Genomic DNA, 26,003 nt, shown 5'->3' on the forward strand with positions numbered 1-26,003 from the left:
AATTTTTACAACAGCTAGTTTTTTTCAAAAAAAAAGTACCATTATTTAATTTGAAACTCATTGTACTTGCTTCTCCATACTCTGAAATACATAGTATTCTTGCACTATCTAATTTTCATATGGATAATTTTGAAGACCCGTATTACTATGATCAGATCAACATTTAAAAAAGAATAATCAACATTAAAAAAAAAATAGAATAAATGAATTATACAAATGTTAATTAAGGAAGTGAGACTCACTTAAATACTAAGCTAATAGCTAGTTATTGGAGCAAAAAGTAGCTAAAATGATAATTAGCTTAAATGCTTATGTGACATGGCAAGCTAATTGTCAAATTAGCTTGTCCTTGGAGTTGCTCTAAGTGTAAGAAATGAATTTAATATTGTAAAAGCATTCCAAAAAAGAAAATAAAGCAAGTATTTAAAAACAGCAGGGAAAGTGGATCAAGTATATAAAAACGGAGGGAGTAGTAGAATCCTAACTGTCAGCAAATTCGGTAACTTGAAACGTCAACATATAATTTCCTGCAACGCTATTGGTCCATTTTCGTGTATCAACCTTAACATGCCACGTGTTCTAAAACATCTCGGAGTTTCTGGATTTTGTGCAATCATACCAGTAATCTATTTATATTCTCTCTCTTCCTTTTCATTTCTCTGTTTCTTCTTCACTCTCTTTCTCTCTCTAGAAAAAAAAATAAAAATAAAAAAACCAAAAAAAATCATAATTCCTGAAAAAAATTAAAAAGAAATAAAAAAATGGGTGTTGGTAAGAAGCTTGCGCCATTAATTCTGGCAACCTTGATCATCGTTGCTGCTGAAGCTAAGAAGGCATCAGACCCTTATAAGGTATATACATCCTTCTTTTTAATTGATTTTTTTTAAAAAAAAGCTCTGAAATTTCTGCTCAATTTCTAATGAAATTTGGGTATTAGTTTAATTTTCGTTCTTCTTTAAATGGGTTGGTGAGGATAATTTGTATTGCTTTTGAATAGGGTTTGTCAATTTTAAAGTTTTTTTTAGTCATTTTGGATGTTTGAGTTACAAACTTACAAATTGTGAAATTGATACAACATTGGGAATTTGAATTATTTTGCTTATTCTTAATGGGTTTTTTGAATTTGGGAATAGGTTTGATTTTTGGATTGAAGTAAAATTTAAATTTTCTTGAATTACTTGTAATACTGTGGTTACATTTGAGAGTAGGTTATGCAGAAATGTGGAAATCGTATATTATAATTCGTTCCGGAAGCTTAGTATTATAAGAAGATTAGTGAATAAAGATTTGTGGGTGTCTTGAAATTTGTTATGAAACCAAGGTTAAAGGACATGGCACTCGGGTTTACCATGCGTATGTCTTAGGTGTTGTACAGACTGTCTTCTCAGTTGTATAATGGAATTATTAGAATAGCTAGTGTATTTTGATTCATCTTGTTGGTAGAGCATGTTGTTGATATTGGATCATTTGAAATTGGAATTCGCGGCTTTGTAGCTTTGTATTAATGAAGGAGTTTCTTAGATATCTTTACATTCTTAATTTCTTATACATTTAGTGATGTAGATTAAATTTGCGACCGTAGGTCATGTAGATGTATAGCTCAAAATACAAACCCTTTGGAGCTATAAATTTTGAAAAGATCAAAAATTCAAAAGATTAGAAGATACTTAAGATCATTGGCGACTTACCTAGGAATTTTATTAAACAGAATATGTGGAGGTACCTAGAAGAGCTAGCTTGGTAGAGTGTGTATTCTGTGTATACACAATAGCTGGGGGCCTTAACGAGTTAGTGTTTTGAATTTGAATTGTGATTGATGATAAGGATTGTTATGGTCTTATTGATATCATGATTAGGGTATGGTCTTATAGATACATGTATCGTTGTTCAAGATATGCTTTATTATTTCTGAGATGGTAGGCATGCTGCGTGGATTGTGGGAAAACTCTTGGAGTTGAGGAAGTTATAATTCAGTTAGAGGGCTAGCAATTTTCGTGAGAGAACTTTTTCCCATGAACTATATAGGTTGGTGTAGCTGAGTTTCTGCCTCCGGTTAGATGTTTTGGCCATGTGGTTGAGCCCTTTGACTCTCCCTTATGTAGCCTGTCCTCTGCTAATTGATTATATTATCAATTTAAATGTCTTTTTTCAAGTGAGGTGTGGTTTGTAATGCGTAGGTAGAAGTTACCAAAGGATCAGCAGGATTTTATCCGAGTAGTCTGTAGGATGCAAAACAATCTTTACACCTAAGAGATGCACTTGCAGTCGTTGCAGAGGCAATGTGTTGCAGAGAAGAATCTATAAAATATTAGTCTTAAGTCTATGTCCATGTATCAAAATTTTAAGAAGATATTCTAGCAAGTATGTATGCATGTTAATTAGAACATTGCGGAGATATTGTAACAATCTTAATTGGTATCCATGGTAGTATCCATGATCTACAATTTTGCGTTGTTTGAACTTATATATTCACATAATGTACCTTCAATTGAAAGCTTCCTAGAATATTTTCTGCTTCGGGAATATCTTCGGCTAGTTTGGTAGTTTCTGCAGTAGCTGCACCAAAACTTCACATATTCTTACATTTGGTTATAAATTTACTTTAATTTTTTATTTTCTTCTCACTTTTAAACTTAGGCTTCAATGCCATAAGTAGTGGGATGGTGTGGGCGTGGACACTGTTTATCTCTACAGAAACAAAATCAATTTAGCAGGGGGAATATTAGAACATAGATCTCTGGAGTGAAGTGTGTGGTTTATACTCTTATTCCATGCAACAATTTTTCGTCATAGAAAGAAGGCAACCTATAATTTTTTATCTAGTCCTAGTTATTCTTGGTCTTGAGACGCCTTTGTGGCTAACGTGGCTCTGCCACTCTGTCAGTTCATTGTCTCTGCATTATGATCTTTCATCAGAATATTCCTTATCTATCTATTAGATTCTCTTAACATGTTTGGGCTCCTAATACATATTTTTTTCCCATTCAGGTACTAGGTGTTGATCGGAGTGCCAGTCAACGTGATATTAAGAAGGCTTTCCACAAGTATGTTCTTTCATCCACTTTGTAAAGCATGTAGTCTGTAATCATATCCTTTGAATTTGGAACAGTAGTATTGATTATTCAGTACTTCTGTAATCCTCTCGTTGTTAATTTTCCTTTTAGTGTTGTGATTTTAGGAAGGAGGATGACATGGGATGTTTTTGTTTTATCTGCCATGCTGTTAAAATGGGCTTTCCTTAGTTTTACTGTAGAGGCATTAGACTCTTATTTGCAATTTGTAAATGTCAATCAACTTCTGTAGGAAAGAAAATCAACTATGAGTTAATTACTATGTATAAACACTTCATTTATGCAAGCTTATTGCTTTTATAAGTTTTATCATTTTAAATATGTAATCTGTTGAGGTTTATCAAAAAAAAAAAAAAAAAAAAAAAAAAATGTAATCTGTTGAGGAGATATAAATATTAATGAAATTGTCTTTGTGCAACTGTGAACCATTAGCTTGCTCAAAGATGGCTTCTAGGGACGTGCATTTATCTTATTCTTACCTTTCTTGTTGTTTCTAGGCTTTCTTTACAATATCACCCTGACAAAAACAAGAATAAAGGAGCTCAAGCAAAGTTCGAGGAGATCAATAATGGTAATGTGTGATTAGCCTTGCTTTATTTGAAGGTTATGATTGTTCAATTTATAGGGGTATTCATTCACTTTGAAGTTTTTTGATTGTTGAGTCCATGTTTTAGCAGTTCTCATATCATAATTTAAGAGAGATGTAGGAACTTTAGAAAGAGGAGGTTGCCCTCATAATATTTTCCCACCCACCATATATTGCTCCTCAAAATCTTTTCTCTGTCTACCATATATTGCCCCTTAAAATCTTTTCCCCTTCTGTTTATATTGCCCTTTAAAATCTTTTCCCCTTCTGTATATATTGCATAATGTGCATATATGAGAGCAGAGGTTTTAGATCAGCGGTCCAGAGGCTCCTGGAGCACAAACTTTTTTAGCTTCTGCGCACTTGTTTAAAAATGTAGAGCAGACTAGGAAATGCCGTTGCTGAATTGGCGGCTTTTGATATATGCTTATAGTATAGGATTAAGAGTGCAGTTAAGGAGTATAGGAATTCTGAGGTAATGTGATAGGGCTGATATATTGGTGAATCTCTTTTTCTGTACTTCAGTCTTTGTTACTTGTGAATAAAATGTTTTTCTATGTTCTATTTTGGCTTATTACAAGCTGTACATGCCTGGCATATTTGACATTTTTTGGCACAGCATTATAAACTCCCTCTTATCCCCCCTTTCATTTTGAGGGGTATCCTAGGGAATGATAGTGGGTGTGTCTTTGGCCTTTTTGCTCTCTTGTGTTGCTGAGATTCTGCTCCTTTGTCTTCTAATGAACCTATTTTGAAATTTTCTGAGGTATCTGTTCATCATGTATATTTTGTGCAGCTTATGAAATTTTGTCTGACGAGGAAAAGAGGAAAAACTATGACCTATATGGTGATGAAAAAGGTGGACCTTCCTTTGATAGTGGGGGTACAGGAGATTATGGTGGATACACCCACTTCACAAGCGGAGGATCAGGAGGGCAGTGGCAAAATATGGGTGGGGGTGGCCGGACTTTCTCCTTTTCTTTTGGTGGATCTGGCGGTGGAAACCCATTTGGTGGATCTGGTGGTGGAGGTCCTTTTGGTTTTGGCCTCAATGATATGTTTTCAAACTTTTTTGGTGGTGGCATGGGTGGCGGTTCTGGTGGTTCTGGTTTTGGTGGTTCTGGTGGATCATCTGGATCGACATTTGGTGGTTCAGCTGGATCACAATCTGGGTTTAAGAGGCCCCCCAAGACTGTTCGTGCAGTAAGTTCACAGGTGTTCGAGAAAGAAATAAATGGCAAGGGTATTACTTGGCTTCTGCTATCTTATACACCCTCAATGATGTCGGTTCAGCAGTATGAATCTATCTTGGAAGAGATTACTAATTCATTGAAGGGAGCTTTAAAAGTACAGTCTTATTCTTTCTCCTGTAAACTTTGCTGGTTTCTCATAACAGTACAGTGCTGATGCTCATAATTATTTGTGCAGGTTGGTAAAATAAATTGTGAGATTGAATCTTCTTTCTGTAAGAATCATGGAATACATCCTCGTCTAGCACCCAGATTATTTGTTTATTCCTACATAACTAGTGAGAGTGGTTCCTTTGTCGAATATAATGATGAGTGGGATGTGAAAAGTTTGAAAAGCTTTTGTCAGGAACATTTGCCAAGGTTTTCGAGGCGTGTTATCCTGGCTGACTTTCAGCCTTCATTTGGCGGTGCTGGGGAGAGATCACCTCGAGTTATGCTTCTCTCAACCAAAAAAGATACGCCAGTGATTTGGCGTACTCTCAGTGGCTTGTATCGCAAACGATTTATCTTCTATGATGCACAGGTATGATAAGTGTTTTCTAGACTTTCTTCCGAACTTGAGTAAAAAAAATAAAAATACATATACATAAGGAAGACAAATAACACAGGAAAATAAAGGTTTTTTCAAACTTTGAGAGATGTGGAACATCAGAACTGTTACCTATTTATTGTTTTGACCTGATATAATAATTCATTCCATTGTTTGAAAAGATTTAAGTTGGTTTCATCATATGCAGCTTTGGGGAACTTTGTAATATAACCTGATAATATATGATCATCGGTGTTCAATTTATTATAGAAATTTAGAGTGCAAGCTAAAAGGATAGTTTTGGCTTTTGATTGATTTTACAGGTTCATGATGTTTCTGATCCAGAGGTCAAAAGGTTAGGGGTTAATGCACTTCCAGCTATTGTGGGGTGGCTGTCAAATGGAGAAAAACACATACTAAAAGCAGGAATATCTGTGAGAGATCTAGAGTCTGCTGTTCAGGAACTTGGTCTCTTACTTGATGGTTTTGAAAAGAAGAACAAAATTGCTTCAAGTCAGACTAAGAAGTCTGAGAGTGAATCTTCTAGCAAACAAGTACCACTCTTGACGGCATCAAATTTTCATGCTATTTGTGGAGAAGAAAGTCCTGTTTGCTTAATTGGTGGTTTTAGATCATCTAAAGCTAGAGACAGACTCGAATCAATTCTATCAGCGGTAAGTGGGATCTTTTTTATGACAAGACTTCTTAACAGATACGACTAATATGAGCCCATTAAATCAAATAAAGATTCACTCTAATTGAAAATACAAGTCATATTAGACATTCATACAAATGTTTAAATTTGGTTAAGCTTAGTTGAAATTGCTTTAGTTGTCATGTGGCTTTAATATTGCAGTAATTCATGAAATGCCTATTATGTTATTTAAATGTCTTGGTATTTAATTTTGCATTTATGTTGTAGAATGCCTTGTATTTAGGACCAAAACAAATTGGCTAAATCAATTCATATTTTGATTTGAAGAGAGTGCTAACTGAATTGGAGGATATCTAATTTCTGATAATTAGTTTAAAATTTAAGTTGAAAATCAAATTGGAGTTACCTGATCCTGAGCCTATTATCTTCAGAAATAGGGATTTTTTAAAATTTAAATTTAATTTTAATTTTTTGTGTTGTTACTAGCAAGCAATTTATCAGACTATACAAAAAAAATAATCAAATATCTGAATTTTAATTTGCCTTCCTGATTTGGATTGTGTGTATTAGAAATTACTGTATTCATTTTTATTGTCTGCATGACTCTTGCGTGGTTTGGCCAGAAAAGTTCCATTTTGTACCCGTTTCATCATACTGTTCCATTTTGTACCTGTACCGGAAAAGTTCCATTTTATTGTCTGCAACTATGCATGACTCGATCAGCTAACTGTATTTATACGTGGTTCCAGGTTTCACAGAAATCATTATCAAGGAGAAGAAATCTGTCATCTGAGTCAAAAGATTCCATCTCCTACGCAATGGTAGATGCAAAGAAGCAGCAGTATTTGTTGGATGCTTTTGATAAATCTGGATTCAGGTCGTCAAATAGCTTCTTGGTGGCATACAAACCTCGGAAAGGAAAGTATGCAGTGTACACTGGGGATCTTAATGAGGAAGAAGCTGAGAAGTTCATTGGCTCGGTCCTCAGTGGTGATGTACAATTCAGCAAGACGCGACAAAAACCAATGATCATGTAGAGAGATTTTGATGTAGTAACACTAGAAGAATTGTAAAGTCAGTGTATAGAGAATGGATTTAACAAGAATGTTTAGAACAAAATCACCCACTTATATAGGGTGCGCGAAATCAGAGTTAGAGGGCTGGTTCGTTTTTGAGTGACTAGATAGTCGAAAAAATGGGTAGAATATGGCCATATGGGTTCTTTATTGTACATCCTGGGAAAAGGGTAAGGACATCGCATATATAATGAGAACAGAGATGTCTGATCATCATTTTCACAATATACCGCTACAAAGTATCCCTTGGTTTTATCTGGAGCTTTAAGTTGGTAAATTTTTTGTATGAATTTAAAAGAAACAACATTGTGAGGTTAATTGTACCGTGTTATCAATAATTATAGTCAAGGTGTGACATTGAAAGGGTAAATTAGATTTCTATACATATTTAGTAATTAGTACACAACAAAATACAAGAGTGAGAATTGTCTATGTTATATTGTTATAATTTTTGTTTTCAAGGCATGTTTAAATGTTGTTACACTTTATCACAAAAATCAAGATGAAACAATTGGTGTTTATTTTAGATGTGCCTAGCTACATATCATGTGCCAAACCAATTGAATGTTGGTGTAGTGGTGATTGTGATTATACTTGGTAGGAAGGACTTGTGTTTGATTCCCCGTAACAACAATTGGGAGGGGAGTGAAACCTAAACACCTCGAATTGATCCCTGAATTCGGATGAGCCTAAAAGGTGAACCGAGTGGAACACCATATAAATAAAAAAAAAAAAAGTAAAAATAAGATAATCATGTGGCAATGTGTATATTGCTTAAGTTTGGAGAGCACCTTATGGACATGCAATAGGCATACACATAAAAAAAATGGATGCAAATGGCATGTGTACATCAGTTGTTGTACAAGTATGTGCAGACCCGAGTGTACAATATAAATCTTGTAATACTTGGTCATATACTCGTACGAGGAGTAATAGGATAAAGAATGAATTCTATTTCCTTTTAATTGAATTGACTACTAATACTCATTTCTTTGGCTTACGATTATTACGAAGTATTTTATGTTGTATAGTAATATTATTATTTTTATACATAATTTCGTGATATTAATAGCCAATCTGATTAATTGAACTCATCAATATTTATCCAAACTAGAGTAATTCCGATGGGAAAAATGAGATGAGTAACAAGTTTAAATGCTTAGGATGTTGGAACTTAACATTTATTGGTGTTCATCATTGAATTGAACAATCATCTTTAATTAATATCGGATAGCTTTTACATGGCGTGACACTTTTATGTACAAAAAAAAAAAAAAGACCATTATATACCATTGAATAAGATTAGCACTGTCAAAACGGTTTGACAGTTCGGATTCGGTTCGGTTTGAAATCGGTTCGGTATTAAATTGGGTCGGTTTGAAATCGGTTTAAGTATTTCGCGGGTCGGTTTCAGTTCGGTTTAAATAGTTATCGGTTCAATTCGATTTCGGTTTATTTTTGAACGGTTTTAATTCGGTTCGGGTTGTAAACAGTTTGGGTTTTAAACGGTTCGGTGAAGACAGGTTGCGGTTTGTTAACGGTTCGGTGTAAACGGTTTTTATCCCGGTTCAAACAATTTTGGGTTGGGAACGGTTTAGGTTAGAAACAGTTCGGTTCTTTTTCGGTTCAGTTTATAACTAGTTCTGTTCTTTTTTGGTTCAGTTTATAACTGGTTCGGTTCTTTTTCGGTTTAGTTTATGACTAGTTCGGTTCTTTATCGGCTCACTTTATAACTAGTTCGGTTCTTTAATGCTCGACCGGTAGTAAACATGTGTGCATAATTAAATTTCATTTAAAACACCTTTTTACTTGATTTTAATATTCTCTTTATAGTAAGCAGTTTGTAGCCGATTCGTTTATAAGCGATCCGGTTCATAAACGATTTGGATTGCAAACAGTTTGGTTTATAAATGGATCGGTTTATATACAGTTTGGTGCAAACGGGTTGCGGGTTGTTAACGGTTCGGTGTAAACGGTTTTTATCCCGGTTCAAACGGTTTTGGGTTGAAAGCGGTTTTGGGTTAGAAACAGTTCGGTTCTTTTTCGGTTCGGTTTGATTTCAGTTCGGTTTAAAACTAGTTCGGTTCATTAACGGGTTCGGTTCTTATACGGTGTAACGTTATTCGGATCGGTTCGGTTTCGGGTTTATTCACATACGGTTTGGGTTGGTTTAAATAAAAACGGTTTTTAATCGGTTCGGTTCTCATTTGGGTCAGTTCGTTTCGGACAGTTAAACGGTTTCGGTTTGAAATTTGACAGCACTAAATAAGATAGCAAGTTGGATGTGTCATGTGACTCATGTCTCATATGAGTGATTGTACATGCTACAGGTTATATGGACAAAGTTTTAGAAGACGGTATTCAAAATCTCATATAGAACAAACTTTGTTTGTATGTTGTTATCTTTGAATTAGTGCTTAGATTTTGTATGTAACCAAATTATGATGAGAATACACCAAAAAAAATAACCACATTTCTGTGTGGACGAATGTGTGGGCGCCTGAAAAAGAAGGGGTACAGTGGATAAATGTAGTAGGGGCACCAAAAGGTTTGTGATAGAGAAATCTAGGTTGTGTGATGGTTACAACTCATGCAATGGGAATAAATATAAATACCCTAATTTAAAGTAACAAAACATACCAATTTTTTAAAGGTAGGAATATAATCTAAAAGGAAAAAAGTGTTACATAATGTCAAGATAAAAGAACAATTTTACAGCCTAGGTTTATGCACAACGTACTCTAAGACCAACGAAGCTTCTAAACCTTTCACTCAAATTCGAAAGCTCCACTACCTTAATTATTGGTTGTAAAGTCAAATTGCTAAATACAATAGTATAATTGAGATTTGCTCTCCTAGGCACAACTCAATATGCACAATGGTCGAGCTAAGATGATTCAGTATATCGTAATATGGTTTTGGTCCATTTTAACATGATCGAACTCAGTAAATTTAGTTAACATGCGTTACTTTGCGTGATGGGTTGAGGTAATCAAAGCAAACTTGTATAGTACTTCGTAACATTTTTGTGTACAACACCTCGATGATGCCACTAACTACGATGGTCTAAGAAACTTTGGTCAAATTGAGAGAATAAATTGAGTGGTGAAGCTAAGGTAGTGAGGGAGCTTTGAATGGTGCAAAGGTTGGATGTAAAGTGGTGGGAGGAAAAAGCTAAGAAAAAAATTTTGGCATCTGATTCTAGTGAATGAACTTGCGGTTGTGGAGATATAGATAGGTAGAAGAGCATAAATGTGTTATTGCTAAACTTTGACAACAAAGTTACTTTGTGTCTTATTCTGTGGAGGCCCTCAATAAAGAAAAAAAATTCTCAATGCAATTTTATTGTTGTGTTGTTCTTTTATGGCTTAATTGCCTAGAGCATCCAATTCCTTGAGGAATCTCTTTTGTGTTATTTCTTTTCTTCAATTTTGACTATGGTTAGATAGTTCGAACCTATCATGTAGTTATAGTTAGTATGAAAATTAGATTTTGATTTGGTGCAATATATGAGAGTAGCGGCATAGTTATAAGTGATTGGTCTAAAAATCGAAAAAAAGGTCTTTTATAAATTATATCATGAGTAGTCTTTATGAAAACGAGGCTTAAATCTCTCTAAGCTACTGTCTTTATAATTCATATGTTCTCTTTATAATTCATATGTTCTCTTTAAATCAAAGAGCATATATAAAGGTAGGTTCTATTCTATAGGAGTAAAGCTATTTTACTAATATAATATATACAATATTACTTTGCATAAAACTATAACATGTGTTCCAACAATAATATATAGTATAATCACTTAGCTTTCTTCATTTTAATCTTAGTAATGACTTAAAATAGAAATCTTACAATAGTATATTTAACACTTTATGAAAAGACACTAACACATTACATTTCATTCACTCTCAATAACGACAAAAAGTGAAATTATACGCTAACAACTATCAAATAGCTGATTATCATTAGTGTCAAGCCTCTAATATTCTTCAATTATGCATACATACAAGTATAATTTAACTATCCCATAATTTTCTATATCTTCTAGAGAGAGAAAGATAGGGTGCTATGTGGTCCTTATTAGTATGATGATATAATGGATGTCAATCAATTCAATTCATACACCACATCTATTTCTCACCCCACCCCAATTATTCCATAACATAAAGGCATAGCTTACTCTACACTTAACTCAAACTTCTAACAACCCACAACTATATTCCTCTTCCCAAGAATTCTAATACCTAAAAAATCTTCCCTACCTTTCTCATTTTTTTTTGGCATCCATGCATGTAACAATATTGATTCCCTAAAAAAAAACACCTCCTTTGTTCTAAAAAACACCTTTTTAGTGTCAAAATTATGAAGGGTATAAACATAAACATATCATCTTGTACTTCACAAGACTCAACAGCTATAATCTCTTCCAACATGGAAGTAATACTACCATCCTCGTCCTCATCCTCATCCTCCTCCTCGTCGTTCACTCCTGGAAGCCGAGCAATTGATAGACACAACCCTATCATCACGGACGAAAGAAGAAGTGGTATTAGTAGTACTAACGGTTCGTGTGCTAGTACTCCCATTGGAACCCCTTGCACTAACCATGTCCTACAAAGAAAACCTCCTACACCAATTAGCCCAAAACCTCATCAAAGTCATACCCCACAAAAAAAGGGTAACAAACTTCCTACATTAACTAAAAAAAAGACTAGTAAGAAAGATGTTACTAATAATGCTACAAAACCAACAGTTTGTAGTAGTAGTAGTATTATTATTATTGATGGTGATGATGTTCATAATAAGAGTGGTAGAAGGAGCTTCTCTAAGCCGTCTGATTTGATCATGAAGGCCGCGGCGTGCGCCAACACTAAGCCTGGTGTGGACTATATTAGCCCTCCTGAATCATCTAGGTATCTTTTGGATGACACTTCTTTTCTTGAAGTGTTATCTGATTTTGACCCGGTTTTGAAGCTTAAGCCTTATGATACAAATAACAACCATAACAACGTTGAGGTTGTTAAGTCGGAGGCCGGTTCTAAACCTCCTAAACCACCTTCCTCAACCGGATCACCGGACCAGGTTTGTGACTCTCTTAGCTTCTTCCTTAGTAACGTATTTAATTATCGATCCACTAGTTAATAAATATGGAGTAGTACGTATAAACATTATTAAAAGGTGACGTATGATATGTTGAATACTTTGAGTCCGACAACTTTTGTACACCTATGTAGATTTTAACTACATTTTTAGTGTTCATCTTTATGCTATAAATAATAGTCTTGTATGATGATTAGGACATGTAAGATTGTTCAAATAATTGAAATATATAGGATTAGATTATGTTTTGAGTCTTTATTAATTTGGGTTCAGAAGATGTACAAGACTACAAGAGTAAAATTTATTGGTATGGATGGTAAGATAAAATTGATGCACAACGGTAACGAAAATACGTAATTACAACGAGTTAAAAAATAAATAAAAAAATAAAAAAAAAAACAAAAAAAAAATAAATAAATAAATAAAAATTAAAGAAAACGATGATGGGAATTTGACTTGTCTGGTCTATAGACTATAGTTGTCGCTCGTGGGGTTATGTAATTAATTTCAGTACCAAAGTCAAGGTCTATATAGTAACGGAAATAGAGAATGAATGAAATGACTCTTTTAATTTAAACATGACTTTAGTCCAGCTCCTAAAACCTAAATTCAAAGCCAAAGGTTCTACTTAAGGTTTAACGCCCCAAATGTATAGATGCGAGCTACCTTTGAATTAAATATTTAAGTGGCGATATTTGAAAAAAACTTAGTCTATCCATTGGATAAACAACCCATCAGTCCATCACTAATAAAGAGTTGTATAGAGTAATAGATAGTGATTGTGAAATCCAACTCAACTTGATTAATGTTTTTTTAATATTGTATAAGTAGAGGGTTAAATACCCTGTGAGTAGGTGTAGCTTTGTTGCGATACATGAGATCGATGTTGATTGCTAAATCTGTGTATGCTAAATTTTTCTTTTGACTAAATTACATGTAAAAGCTCAAACAATCTATAGAATAATAGAGTACATGTTTTATATGAGTGATTTTAAGTCATCTAACTTTTGAAATCTATTTTAACTACTTGTTATATTTACCATTATAATAATTTTTTTTTTTTGTTCATGTATAAGAGACTCACATATTTTTTTTGTATGACTTTATAAATTGTGAAAAATTGATATTATAATGATAAATAATCTCTTGAGAAACTTAACAAAGTTTCATATAATTGTTTTTTATTCATTGATAAAAAATACAAGTTTGTGTTCTTACAAAAAAATAACAAATTGAAAATAAAGTTTGTGAATTTGGATTTTTTTGGCATTTATTTCACCAATTTGAGAACTATTAAGATCTCTACCAATATTAGCATATGTAACCACCGAAGTCAAAAGCAGTCTATGATTAAGACACAAACACAACTTTAATTCTATAACAAAATTAGTCAAAGTAACAAATGTTTTACTGAAGATAATCATATATATCAGCTTTTGTAATTTAGTATTTATAGAACAACACTGTATTGAGTTATTAGTCAGTAGTAACTAGTCCAATATTAGAAAGAAAAGGTTAAAAATAGTAGTACTCCGTACTTGGTTATAAGTAATGATGATGTTTGATGTACTATAAGAATTGGTGGGTGGTGACATTAAAACAAAGATTGATAATAATTGATGTTTATTTGCAGGTGGTGGTTCTGAGGGTGTCATTGCACTGCAGAGGTTGTGAGAGAAAGATGAAAAAGCATCTCTCTAGAATGCCAGGTAAACTTATTCTTCATCATATATAGTGCATCTCATTTAATTAGTAGTTTTAGTATATTCATTCATTCATTTCAAATCCACTTCGTATGAGTAATTAATAGGGGGCGAAATGTTCTAAATAAGCTAATTGAAGTTAAGATTTTAATGTCTTTTCTCCATCTTTTAGTTGCCTAAATTTTAAACAATTAGTCGGGTGTTTTTATATTTTTTTGTCGTTTGGGCCCTAAGGGTGGGCCTTATATGCATGTCAAGTAATCTATGTCAGTGGGCCAAAGTTGATGATAGCCTTGCTATATTAAGAGCACACTTGCTGTTTTTCTGAGCTCAATCAAGACCAACACATAAATGCTATTCTGAGAAATTGGTTATAATGTTTGGTCTCTTAACCTATTTGCATCATGATGAGTTAAATAGTGTTGAGCGTACATACTACTTTTCCGTTCTTTTTCAGTTGACACAATTTTAACGATTAAAGCTTACAAAGTACTGTATATATATATAACATGGTATTTGGGCTGATTGAGCCTATTGCTTTGTCAATCTCTTTTGTAAAACTCATTTAAAAAGGCCCAGCTTATTAAATTTTGGAAACTTGGCCCAACCAATATAAAGTCAAATCTTAATTGGGCTTTTAGTTGGTAAAAGTAGAAAAGCCACTAAAGTGCATGAGGTGTTAGCTGACACTAGCTAGTTTATTACAAGTAAACTGTACTAAATTACTGTCTCAAGGTGCCTATGGACATAACACCCACACCCTGTCTCTTAAATCCGGGTTTGCCACTGCTCAGTGGCTGACAATCAGGCGAGCTAGCCTAGTAGTCTTGGTGTTTAAACTAACTTAACCCATTGGCCATCTCTATATAAACTTGGGTGGTATGATGGTGCATTTGTGGATGGTGAATCTATTTATGGTACAATTAATTAGGGGTGAGCAAAAATTCAGGGTAGCCTGATATGGAACCGAAACCTGTTCGGAACCGCAGGTTCCAAACCCGGAACCTGTTGATCTGGTTCCGGGTAATAAAATTAGGAACCTGTTGCAACAGGTTCCGGTTCCGGGTACTAAAATTTTGGACCTAGAACCTGTAGGGTACCCTGTTAGTACAGGTTCCCTATAGGGTGCATGAAACCGGAACCTATATGGTATTAAATAATCTAGACAATTAGTGTTGGTTTGTTATATTTGAAGTACTATACTAAGTCGTAAGCTTTTATTGTGATCATCTATTTTAAAAAAAAATAAATTTGTCACAATTTATCAAGTAACTATTAAGCTTACTTTGACAAATAGGGTACCCTGTTTAGGAACCGGAACCTGCAGGTTCCGGTTTCGGTTCCCAATTCTTAGGAACCTGTTGCAACAGGTTCCGGTTCCTATTTTTAGGAACCTGTTGCAATAGGTTCTGGTTCCGGGTCCTGATAATTTTACAGGGTACCCTGCTACGCTCACCCCTACAATTAACAATAATCATTAATTTATCCTTTTGATTATAGTATTGATAATCTCCACAAAATTAATGTGAGCAGGTGTGACATCTTTCAACATAGATTTCGCAGCAAAGAAGGTAACGGTGGTAGGAGATGTGACACCATTAGGAGTTTTAACCAGCATTTCCAAAGTCAAGAATGCTAAATTGTGGACACCCGCAACAACAATCTCATCATCTTCTTCTCAACTCAACTCAAGAAACATGCAACTTTATAATATAAAATAGTAGTCATTTGCTATAATGGTTGTTTATTATTGTTTTGTACATGCGGTGAATCAAATTATTCATAGCATGTTAATTAGAAGTTTATGTGTTCTTGTTATCTTGTGTAATTAGTTGTTAGAAATTTAGAAGTGAACAAGTTTGCAGGACACAATAAGTTTAATTAATTTGCTTCAAGTCTACTACTTATGATGTTGATTAATTAATTGTGAGTATGTTGTTAATAATTGCTTAATTTATCCTTTACTTAGCTTCAATCTGCTAAAAAGAAAGTGAGAAAGTTGTTATTGCATTTTAAAGAATTTTGATCATGTTTATTATGACTGGTTCGATTTGATCTTACCCGATCCAGGGTCTTAGTTATTGATTCACCCATCGATTCTATTAGGGTTTGTTGAGCCCATGACCAATCCACATGTGAGCATTCTCTTGTCCCACACTAAAAACACTAAAGGGGGAGTGTAGTGGTAATGAAATCCCACATTGAAAGAATTCAAAAGTTACCACCACATTATAAGGTTAAGGGGCTACTCCCCTCATTGCCATATGGTTTTGAGGTGGAATCTCCTTGGTCTTGTAAAGTGGTGGATTTGCACTCTCCCGTGACGGGTGAGGCCTAGACCCGTATTTAACAAGGGTCGATTGTTGCAAGGGTTTGGACTTTGGAATATGTGAACCTGCTATTTAATATTACCTCCGTTTTTTTTACTTGACATTGTAAATTATAAAAATTGTATATTAATAAATACTTACCTTCGGATTTTTTAAGTAGTTGACATGTATTCTTTTTTAGGATGTTTATTTTTAATTAGTTGACACATTTTCTTTTTTGAGTAAGTTTTACACCTTGCATTTACTAGTGTCCCTACTTGCTTTATCATTCCCCTTCATTCTCTCTCTTGTCCTAAATATGAGTAGGGGTGTTCGCGGTGCGGTAAATCATAAAATAAGTCAAAATATAATGGTAAATGATGCCGAAAGTCAAAATATTTTTTGTGCACCCGATGAAGAAGTTGGTGTTGTTACAGCTACTAGTCAAAGTTAATACTATTATATGCACCTTGTTAAAAGTAGGGATGTCAGTGGGGCGGGATGGGTCCCGGTTTGGCAGGTGGTGGGGCGGAATGAGGATAAAAACCATACCCGTCATGGGTGATGGGGCAGGGGTGGATTTTAGGTTGTACCCGCCCTACTTTGTACCCACCCCATCCATACTTCATACCCACCCCGCCCCATCTGCCCAACTTTGTACCCGCCCCATACCCATATATATTATTACATATAAATATATATATTTTTTTACAATTTTATATATAAATTAAGTAAAATAATGTAGTAAGAGTATTATACTTTGTAATAGACTTAAATTATAAACAAAAAATATGTATAACATAACAATGATTTTTTCTTTTAATCATTATGATGTACTTCGTATATAGTTACGTTGTATCTGAAAGGTGGGGATTAGGCGGGTCTAAGGTAGGGATTAGGTAGAGGTGGATATCCAAGTGGGGGGTGAGCGGGGATGGTTTGGGATCGTACCCGCTTGGACGGGGATGAGGATGAAATTTGGACCCGTAGCGGGGGATGGGGTGGGGATGGAGATTAGAATGTTATGCGGGGATGGGGATGGAAAAACCAACATTCGCCCCGCTCCGCTCTATCCCATTAATATCCCTAGTTAAAAGTTCGTGTTGTTGAGGTAAAGATTAAAAGAAGTGATAAGCAACATACAACTATTGAATCAAACAATCAGGGAACTATAACTAACATGCTATTCGAAACTTTCGAGCAGACTAAGCACTTTTTAGGAATAATAATACTCAACAATATTAATACTATCAACGTGTTTCAAAAAAAGAAATTTTAATACTATCAATCAATAAAAGAATTAAAATTAAATCACATGTATTATGTATATGTTTGTATATCAATATAAATCTTTTTTTTTTTTTTTGGTAAGAAAGTGGGTAAAGCCCAGATATCAATATAAATCTAAAAGACTTTAATGCCTTTGCAAAATTCGAGTAGGTATTAGGCCCTATTCTCTTCACCTTAAAAAAAATAATATTAAGTAAAAATAATTTCAGTTTAGTAAAAATAAGTTCAGTTCAGTAAAATTCAGTTTTCTCAAAGAAGAATTATAATTAAAAATCAGTAAAATAATTTCAGTTCAGCAAAAATAATTTCACTTTAGTAAAAATAATTTCAGTTCAGCAAAATTAAGATGAAGAGAACGAAGCCTTAGTATTTTTTTTTTATTTATATATATATTTTTTGTATCCGATTGTTATCCATCATAAACATTTACACGGAGATCCTTTAGCATAATATCCTAGGATCTTACAAAGATTTGTATAATCTTTCTAGGATGTTAAATATGAACAAGATTCACCCCCAAGTAATTTCACATTGCGCGTGCCTTTATCTATCTATTGTTTGTTGAAATTTTACTTTGTTTCCTTTTTTAATTCTCTTCGAAATCTACTTCTTTCCTAATGTTAATTATACAAGTATACTTTTCTACCAAGAATCATGATTTCCTAATAAATTACATTACTTCCTAATTAACCAACCGTGTTAGAAGATAAATGAATAAAGTTCCTTGGTCGTGCTTAGTTCTTACAACCCTTTCATTATAAATACATGTACATCGATCTCTCACCATTTTAATTATTGTAACCTCAAATAAACCCTATACCTCAAACCTTCAACCTCGATTTCAACCTTAACCTCAACCTCAACCTCAACCTCGTCAAATTTGTTTCTGAAAAAAATGATGGTGAAGTACGAGCCCGTGTGTATGGAGTTCAGTCTAGGAAGCCATAACCTAATAAAAAACAACGATCCATACGCCGAAGAAACCATAACCATGATCATTCACGTCAAAGACAAACGAGCAGGAATACCCCCTTGCGAGATCTACACAGTGCAAACGTTCAAGACTAGTGCTCACAAATTCAACACTAATAATAATGCCAAAAATATCATAGAAAGTTGGCTTAAGCAAATGGAACTGCTTCCTGATTTTTGTCCTGACGCCGTCAATTACATCCTTGGATGTTCTTCTTATCAAGTACCTATGGGTTGGTCACTCAATTTGTCTGTCTTTCTAGAGTATTCCGATTTTTCGGGCCCTTACGACGAATGTCATAGGAAGGAGCAACCGGTACTAATGAAATGTCCTATAAGTGTTACATACTTGGACAATATTGAAGAATGTCAAAAAATTGTTGTGAATATATATTGTCAAGATAGTAGAGAGGGTGTTAAGTCGGAGATGTTTTCGGTTTTCGAGGAAGATTGTGATGTTATGTTTCCGGTGTATGGAGGGAAGAAACCGTTGGAAAAGATACACGAGTGGTTGGAGATGATGGGTGTTGATCCTTATTGTTATTGGTATGCTATTGATAATATTCTCAAGTTTGCTCGAACTTCGTACAAAGTTTCTTGTGGTAGGACTCTTGAGTTAGATGTTAATCTTAGAATCTCCGATGCAAAGGGAGGTTGTCCGGTGGATGAGGACAACAAGGCCGAGGCCGAGGCCGAGGCCGAAGCCGAAGCTGAGGAGGAAGTTGATCGTGTATGGGAGCTCATGTCAACTCTCAAGAAGTTTCATCGTGGTGTGTAGTACTAGTGCGGAGGTATAGGGAACATGATCGTTTGTTTTGTTTTACAAAATTTAAGTACTATGTGATTGATAAATATTTGCCAAGAAATACAAGTTGTTTGTTTAATTTAATTTTGTATGTTTAAGATTACTTGTAATTTTTCATTTTTGTTTTACCGTTTAAATTGAGTTCATTACTTTTAGCATGATGTATTACGGAGTATTTTACCATTGCAATATACTTCCTTCGTTTCTATTTACTTGACCCATAGCCTTGGGCACAATATTTAAGGAGAGGAGAGAGAAATTGTAATCTTGTGGCCCTTGTTGCACATGACCTTCCTTTTACCTCCAAAGTTACCCCAATGTGCACTTTTTGAGGGTAATTTAGAGAATTTATCCACTAAAAGTTTACCACAAATAGTATGGGTCAAGTAATATGAAATTTCCATTTTAGGAATGTTAGTCATGTAATTAGAAACGGAGGAAGTATTAATTACGGAGTATTTTACCATTGCAATGTAATTGGACTAGCTTGTTGAGAATAAAATTGTTTTTTAAGTCCCTACAAGTTAGCCCTAAAGATATAGGACTTCAAAGGGGAATAAAATTAGTAACTATTTATTAATAATTTATAATTTAAAAGGGCTGTTTAAGAAAGGAAATTCGTTCAATCGATGCGTAATTCAAAACTATTAATTAATAACTAATATTGCTAGTTATAAGTCAAAGTTAAGTTGACTTGTGAATTGTATAGCGAGCCTGTTTTAAATTATTATTGCAAGGATGATCATGTTAGTGTGCTAGCTCTATAGGTATGTATGTACTCAACTTTTGCTAATTCATACTTTTGTGTTTGAGTTTGTGTTTGACTTTCCTTTGGATTGACACCCCCTATGACCCATTTATATGGTGAGTAGTTGGGTTGAAATAAATAGAATGTGACAGATACTTGAAGCATGAAGGGAATGAATACAGGGAGTTATTTATTTTGCTTTCTTAGTTTTATATTTTGAATTATTTAATTATTATTTATGGACTAACATTGTTGTATGTAGGGCTGGCAAAAATTGACCCGACCCGAAAACCCGACCCGAACCCGACCCGAAAATAACGGGTTAGGGTTGAGGTTTTCAACCCGAAAACTTAAATGGGTCGACACTAACCCGACCTGAAAATTAAATGGGTTAGGTTAAGGTTGAATATTTCAACCCGAATATGACCCATTTAACCCGGAAAAAAAAAAAAAAAAAAAAAAAAAAAAAAAAACCCTTAAAGAATTCAGCCCAAGCCCAAAACCAGCCTCCTATTAAAAGCAAAAACCCTAAAATCATCACAATCTTTCAGCCGTTTCAACCCTTTCTCTAATTCTCTCTTCTAAATCAATTTTTCACTTATCTTTCTTCATTTCAAGAATTCAAACAATCAAATCTCCTTTGTTAATTGTGAGTCACTCTCTTCTACTCGTTCTTCTTCTTCATCAATTTACAAGGTAATTTTGTTTCATCATTATTTTACATGTATTTAATTGTTTCTAAAAAATACGGGTTGTTCATCAGTGCATGCTATTATTCGATTGTTAATGTTAATTTCTGACTTTCTGTTGTCCATGTTTTTATACGATTGTTGTTGTTAAATTTTGTTTTTAATTTCTGTTTTTGTGTTATTATATGGTTTACTTATGCTGATTTGAGTGATTTTTATTATTAATTTTCTCTTGTTGTTCATATAATTTCTGATCTATTGTCTTTTGTTGTTGTTCATGTCAATTTATTTTCATGCTGATGTTGTTTGTATTTTTAAATGGCAGCAAATTACAGCAACTAAAATCATCTATCTTTCGAAGAGTCAGATTTTAGAGATTTGGAGAGGAGATTGATTCCACATTCCCATAAAGGAGGACAAAACAAAGAGATGGAAGATTGTTCTTAAAATTCATTTTGGCATTTAAAATCCGATTTGTAATTCATTAATTTAACTTGTTTGTAATCTATAAGTTATTTTGTTTGGTATTAAATTTTAATATCTACGGAGTACTTGTCTGAAATATCATGTTAAAATGTTAAAATGAACATTATCGGGTTGGCCGGGTTGACCCAACCCGAATTTAACAACCTGATTAATACCCAAAAAAAAAGTTTCAGGTCAAATCAGGTCATTTTCGGGTTGACCTGAACCCGAAAATATCAGGTCAGGTCAAGTATTTCAACCCGAAAACTTAAATGGATCAGGTCCGGGTTGGGGGGTAGCTGACCCGAAATTAGCTGAACCGAACACGAACCCGACCCGACCTGATCCGTTTGCCAGCCCTAGTTGTATGTTTTATTTTAAATTGGCTTTTGAAGGGCCATGCATGTTAATATTGGTTCCAACTTGTATGTGAATGTTTTAATTTACTTATATTTTGAGTTTGCGAACTCAAGTTACTTATTTTTAAAAGTTGGCTTTTATTTTAGACTTCCAATGTGACACTTTGAAGTACTCATAGCCATTATTATGGTGATGGTAATATTTTGGTTATTTCCTAAATTGAATTTTATTTAGAGTAAAAGTGGGGTTTTGAAAGAAAAAAAAAAAAAAAAAAAAAGCAGGCTATTACAATCTCCTAATTCATCACCAAGTCATATTTAATTATCACTCCACTTTTTATATGTGGATAATTAAGCTGCCTCTTTTTAAAACTTGTCAATTAAACTCAGTTGGCGACATTGTACATCAGTACATGCATAACCAATAACAGTCTATATGACTACATATTTGCCGCATGTGGTTATTCAAATTAAACTCACCGAACCGATCTAAATCTGAACACTCGTAGTCTATTAATATTGTTGTTAATATTAGGAAATATTATTATTGAGGATTTTGCTATTCTAGACGATAATGCAAAAGGTCAAAATGATGCATGAACTGTGTGATATACAAGACCTAAGAATATATCACAAACTTTTAAAAAAATCGGGTGTACAATAATTATTGTACATCCATTATAAACATCTCTTAAAGTGATCAAAATTACCCTTAAAATGAATAAAAGTTACTCAAATATGTATAAAAAAAAAAACCTAATTCAAATAAAAATAATATACATGAATCACATTTTAAATGACTAAAATTCAATTAATAGTGATTGAAAATAATTTTATTACCCTTATAAAATTTTTCTTGTTCTATTTATATAAAAAATCATATTATGTTCAAAGTTACCTAAAAAAGGGCAAAAAGTTACCCAAAATTGGCTTAAAGTTACCCTTATACTGCTCGATGTACACTAATATTAGTGTAAACCGGATGTATACAAAAGTTTTTGAGAATATATAATCAATTTCAATTCACATTAAAATAGATTGAGTTAGATCATCTGGGGTACTTGAAAATCCCTCTCTATAGTCAAGAATTGAAGATATTACAGTGGTGTACCAGAAGTTGGCCAAGCTAGGATTTGGTTTTCCACGTTAATTTGCATGGTGTTTGACCTGTGATACTGCTCACATACAAGTCGTAGTAAATAAGGAGACAGACAGAAAAAGAGCGGTTGTTGCCCGTGCCATGTTACGGTGGGTTATGAATTATGATGGGTTGCTCTAATTTGCTTGTTTATAAACCGGTGTGCGCATCATATATAATATGTGCATGTTGCGCTACCTATTTTGAATTCCACTAAACCCACTTGCTGTTATTAATTTATTATAATCAACCAATTGTTAGCTTGCCTTGTTGCTACTAAGCAGGCAGCGGCATGCATGCACTTTCTTAATTGCATCTTGCATCAATAATAACAACACATACCCAATATGGAGTACGGATTATGTGTGTTAAATACAGGTCTGGGTCGCACCCACCACGGAAGAGTGCAAGTCCACCACGGAGGTTACACTTCAAAACCATATGACAATGAGGGGAGTAGCCCTTAGCCTTATATTGTGGTGGTAACTCTTGAATTCTTTCAATGTAGGATTTCATTACCACTACATCCCCCCTTTTTAGTGTTTAGTGTTTTTAGTATGGGACAAAAAGAATGCTCACATATGGGTTGTTCATGGGCTCAACAACGTGTTTTTTTTATCCCTTTTTTTCTTTTATTTTTTTATTACACGTTTTGATTTTGACATTATTTACATATTCCTTTTGACTTATTTATGACATTGGGAATTTGAAAAAAAAAAAAAATAGCTATAAGAGATTTTATTAGATTCAACTTAATATAATATCAATTTTGTATAATATTTACTTATTCACACTTGATGATATTAAATGTTGATAGTTAAATTTACATATTCTTATTGACAAGGATTTTTTCACATTTGCTACCACCTAAAACACCTCACTTCAGATTCGCTACCATTTAAAATTTTTTTTTTTTACTTTGCTACCACCATAAACAGAGTTTGTTAGAAATTACTACCCATGCCTTACACCGTTACAATTTCCGTCAACATGCCCCGAACCACCGTTCAGCCACCCCACTATCACCCCCTCCCCTCAACTGCCACCCCTCCTCCTCCCCCCTGTTGGCGGCCGACGCCCAAAACAACGGCCGACGCCGGCGACCCCACCCCCTCCCTTTCCCCCACCCACGAAGCTAACCCCCCTCCCTTTCCCCCACCACGAACACAACCCCCACCTCCCTTTCCCCCACCCGCCGAAGCCAACCCCCACTGAATTCAGCCCCCCTCCCCCTTCTTCTACCCTTTTCGACCACCCCTAACCCTAAACCACCACCCAAAAACCACCATGAGCGAAACCCTAAAATTTGTTAATAGTGGTTTCGGGCTGGTGGTTTAGGGTTAGGAGTGTCGGTTTTTGGGTGGGGGAAGGGGAGGGGGGTCGCTTCCGATGGGGTAAACGGGGAGGGGGTTGATTTCGATGAGGATTTGCTTCGTGGGTGGAGGGTTTGGCTTCGTGGGTGGTGGGGTTGGCTTCATGGGTGGGGAAAAGGGGGGGGGGGGGTGAGGTCGCCGGCGCCGACCGAATCTTTTGGCGCCGGTCGCCGGCGGGGGGGGGGGGGGGGAGGGGTGGCAGTTGAGGGGAGGTGGTGGCAGTGGGGTGGCTGGGGTTTTATTCATTTTTTTTTATTTTTTATTTTTTTAAAAAAATAAACTTAACGGAAAATCTAACGGATTCCGATAAGTGGTAGTGATTTCTAACAAACTTTGTTTAGGTTGGTAGCAAAGTAAAAAAAATAAAATAAAACGGTAGCGAATCTGAAGTGAGGTGTTTTAGGTGGTAGCAAATGTGAAAAAAATCCTATTGACAAATGTGATATAACAAACGTATTAACTGAAGATGAGAATACCTATAAATATGTTACGTTAGACAATGCTAGAATACCATGGAGGAAAAAATGATGTGTCCATACTCCATGCCAATTGGTGCGATTGACTAAAAAATGTCCATGCATTCTACTATACTAGTATGCCATGGAGGAAGGATAATTCACAGTCGTAATTTCATACGTCATTTTCTTTAGCCGTTTGACTCGTATATTCTCCTTTGACAAAAAGGTGGACCAATAACAGTCCAATTCCATGCAAATTATAATTTGTAAACTCCTTACTCTTTGCATACTTTTCCATTATTTTATGAAAAATACATTTTTATTACGCTAATCAATCATCAATAATCAATCAATCAATAATCATTAACATATACTAAAAGCGAACCTAAAATGACACTTGTCACAATCTCATTAACAATTTTCCCACTCATTTTACTTTCCATTTTTACGCATATTCTTTAAGGAAATCATTTTATAATAATTTATAATATCTTTCTTCCAATTAAAATTATTAACAATAATAATTTTCCATATAAACCCAACTAATATATTTTTATATATAGGTAGTCTTTTATATGGTATTATTTTGTAAGAAAAATGAGGTAAATATTATTAAACAATACTGCTATATATTATATTTAGTCTTCGATAATACTATAACTTTTTTTTCTTCCAATTTATATATATATACACACACACTTTATCTTTTACTCTTAAAAGTCGTATCAATACTAACGCATCATGTGCGCGGGTACTATCCTTACAATTTTCTTACGAAAAATAAAAACTTCAAAGACCTCTTTTTTTTTTTTTTTTTTTTTTAAAATCAAGTCTAAGTGTCACTAATCTTGACATTGATAGAGTAACATATAAAATTAAAGTTATATTTATTTTTGAATTAGTATTATGAGTATAATTTTTTTTATAAAATTCAATGCACGCAATAACTCTTTATAAAATTTAATACTACCTCCGTCCCTTTTTGATAGTCCCTTATGGACAAATTTTAGTCCCAAAATGTTCACCCCATTTGGTTTTTCCAACAACCATTAAGGGCATGTTCTCATTGACTGAAGTCAGCTGAACTGAATTGAACTGAACTGAACTCAGCTGAACTGAACTGAACTCAGCTGAACTGAACTGAACTGAACTGAAATGAATATTTTATAAGAGAAGGAAATTAGGAGCTGAACTGAACTGAACTGAACTGAACTGAACTGAATTTCAACGTAAGAGAACAGGCCCTAATATTAACTTTTTACTAAAATTTTCTCCAATTTGCAACAATACTTGTGCAAATTTAAATTCCCCATTTAAATTTTGTTTTCCCATATACTTTTATTACTCTCTCTCTACTTTTTTGTATACCCAATGTCAATTTACTTTTTCAATGTACTTTTACTATTCATACTTGTGTTTATTAATTC

The 26,003-nt window shown here is 34.2% G+C and overlaps 2 protein-coding genes and 1 long non-coding RNA gene across 3 annotated transcripts; all 3 read left to right on the top strand.

Moving 5' to 3' along the window:
- Positions 1-665: 665 nt before the first annotated feature.
- LOC145598659 (dnaJ protein ERDJ3A-like) lies at positions 666-7,545 on the top strand. Its single transcript, XM_081655039.1, has 7 exons — positions 666-851; positions 2,989-3,044; positions 3,569-3,642; positions 4,454-5,004; positions 5,086-5,430; positions 5,760-6,110; positions 6,841-7,545. Exons 1-7 carry the CDS (start codon positions 762-764, stop codon positions 7,126-7,128), a joined length of 1,755 nt encoding a protein of 584 aa, XP_081511165.1. The 5' UTR covers positions 666-761; the 3' UTR covers positions 7,129-7,545.
- Positions 7,546-11,323: 3,778 nt separating this feature from the next.
- On the top strand, positions 11,324-15,870 carry LOC145598618 (protein SODIUM POTASSIUM ROOT DEFECTIVE 3-like). Its single transcript, XM_081654993.1, has 3 exons — positions 11,324-12,249; positions 13,901-13,976; positions 15,504-15,870. Exons 1-3 carry the CDS (start codon positions 11,530-11,532, stop codon positions 15,689-15,691), a joined length of 984 nt encoding a protein of 327 aa, XP_081511119.1. The 5' UTR covers positions 11,324-11,529; the 3' UTR covers positions 15,692-15,870.
- Positions 15,871-20,574: 4,704 nt separating this feature from the next.
- Positions 20,575-21,331, top strand: LOC145599420 (uncharacterized). Its single transcript, XR_014103749.1, has 2 exons — positions 20,575-20,790; positions 21,109-21,331. It is a non-coding gene; the product is annotated as an uncharacterized LOC145599420 (long non-coding RNA).
- Positions 21,332-26,003: the final 4,672 nt, after the last annotated feature.

Source organism: Chenopodium album, chromosome 20 (genome assembly GCF_948465745.1).
Source record: "Chenopodium album chromosome 20, dcCheAlbu1.1, whole genome shotgun sequence".
NCBI classification, from domain to species: domain Eukaryota; kingdom Viridiplantae; phylum Streptophyta; class Magnoliopsida; order Caryophyllales; family Amaranthaceae; genus Chenopodium; species Chenopodium album.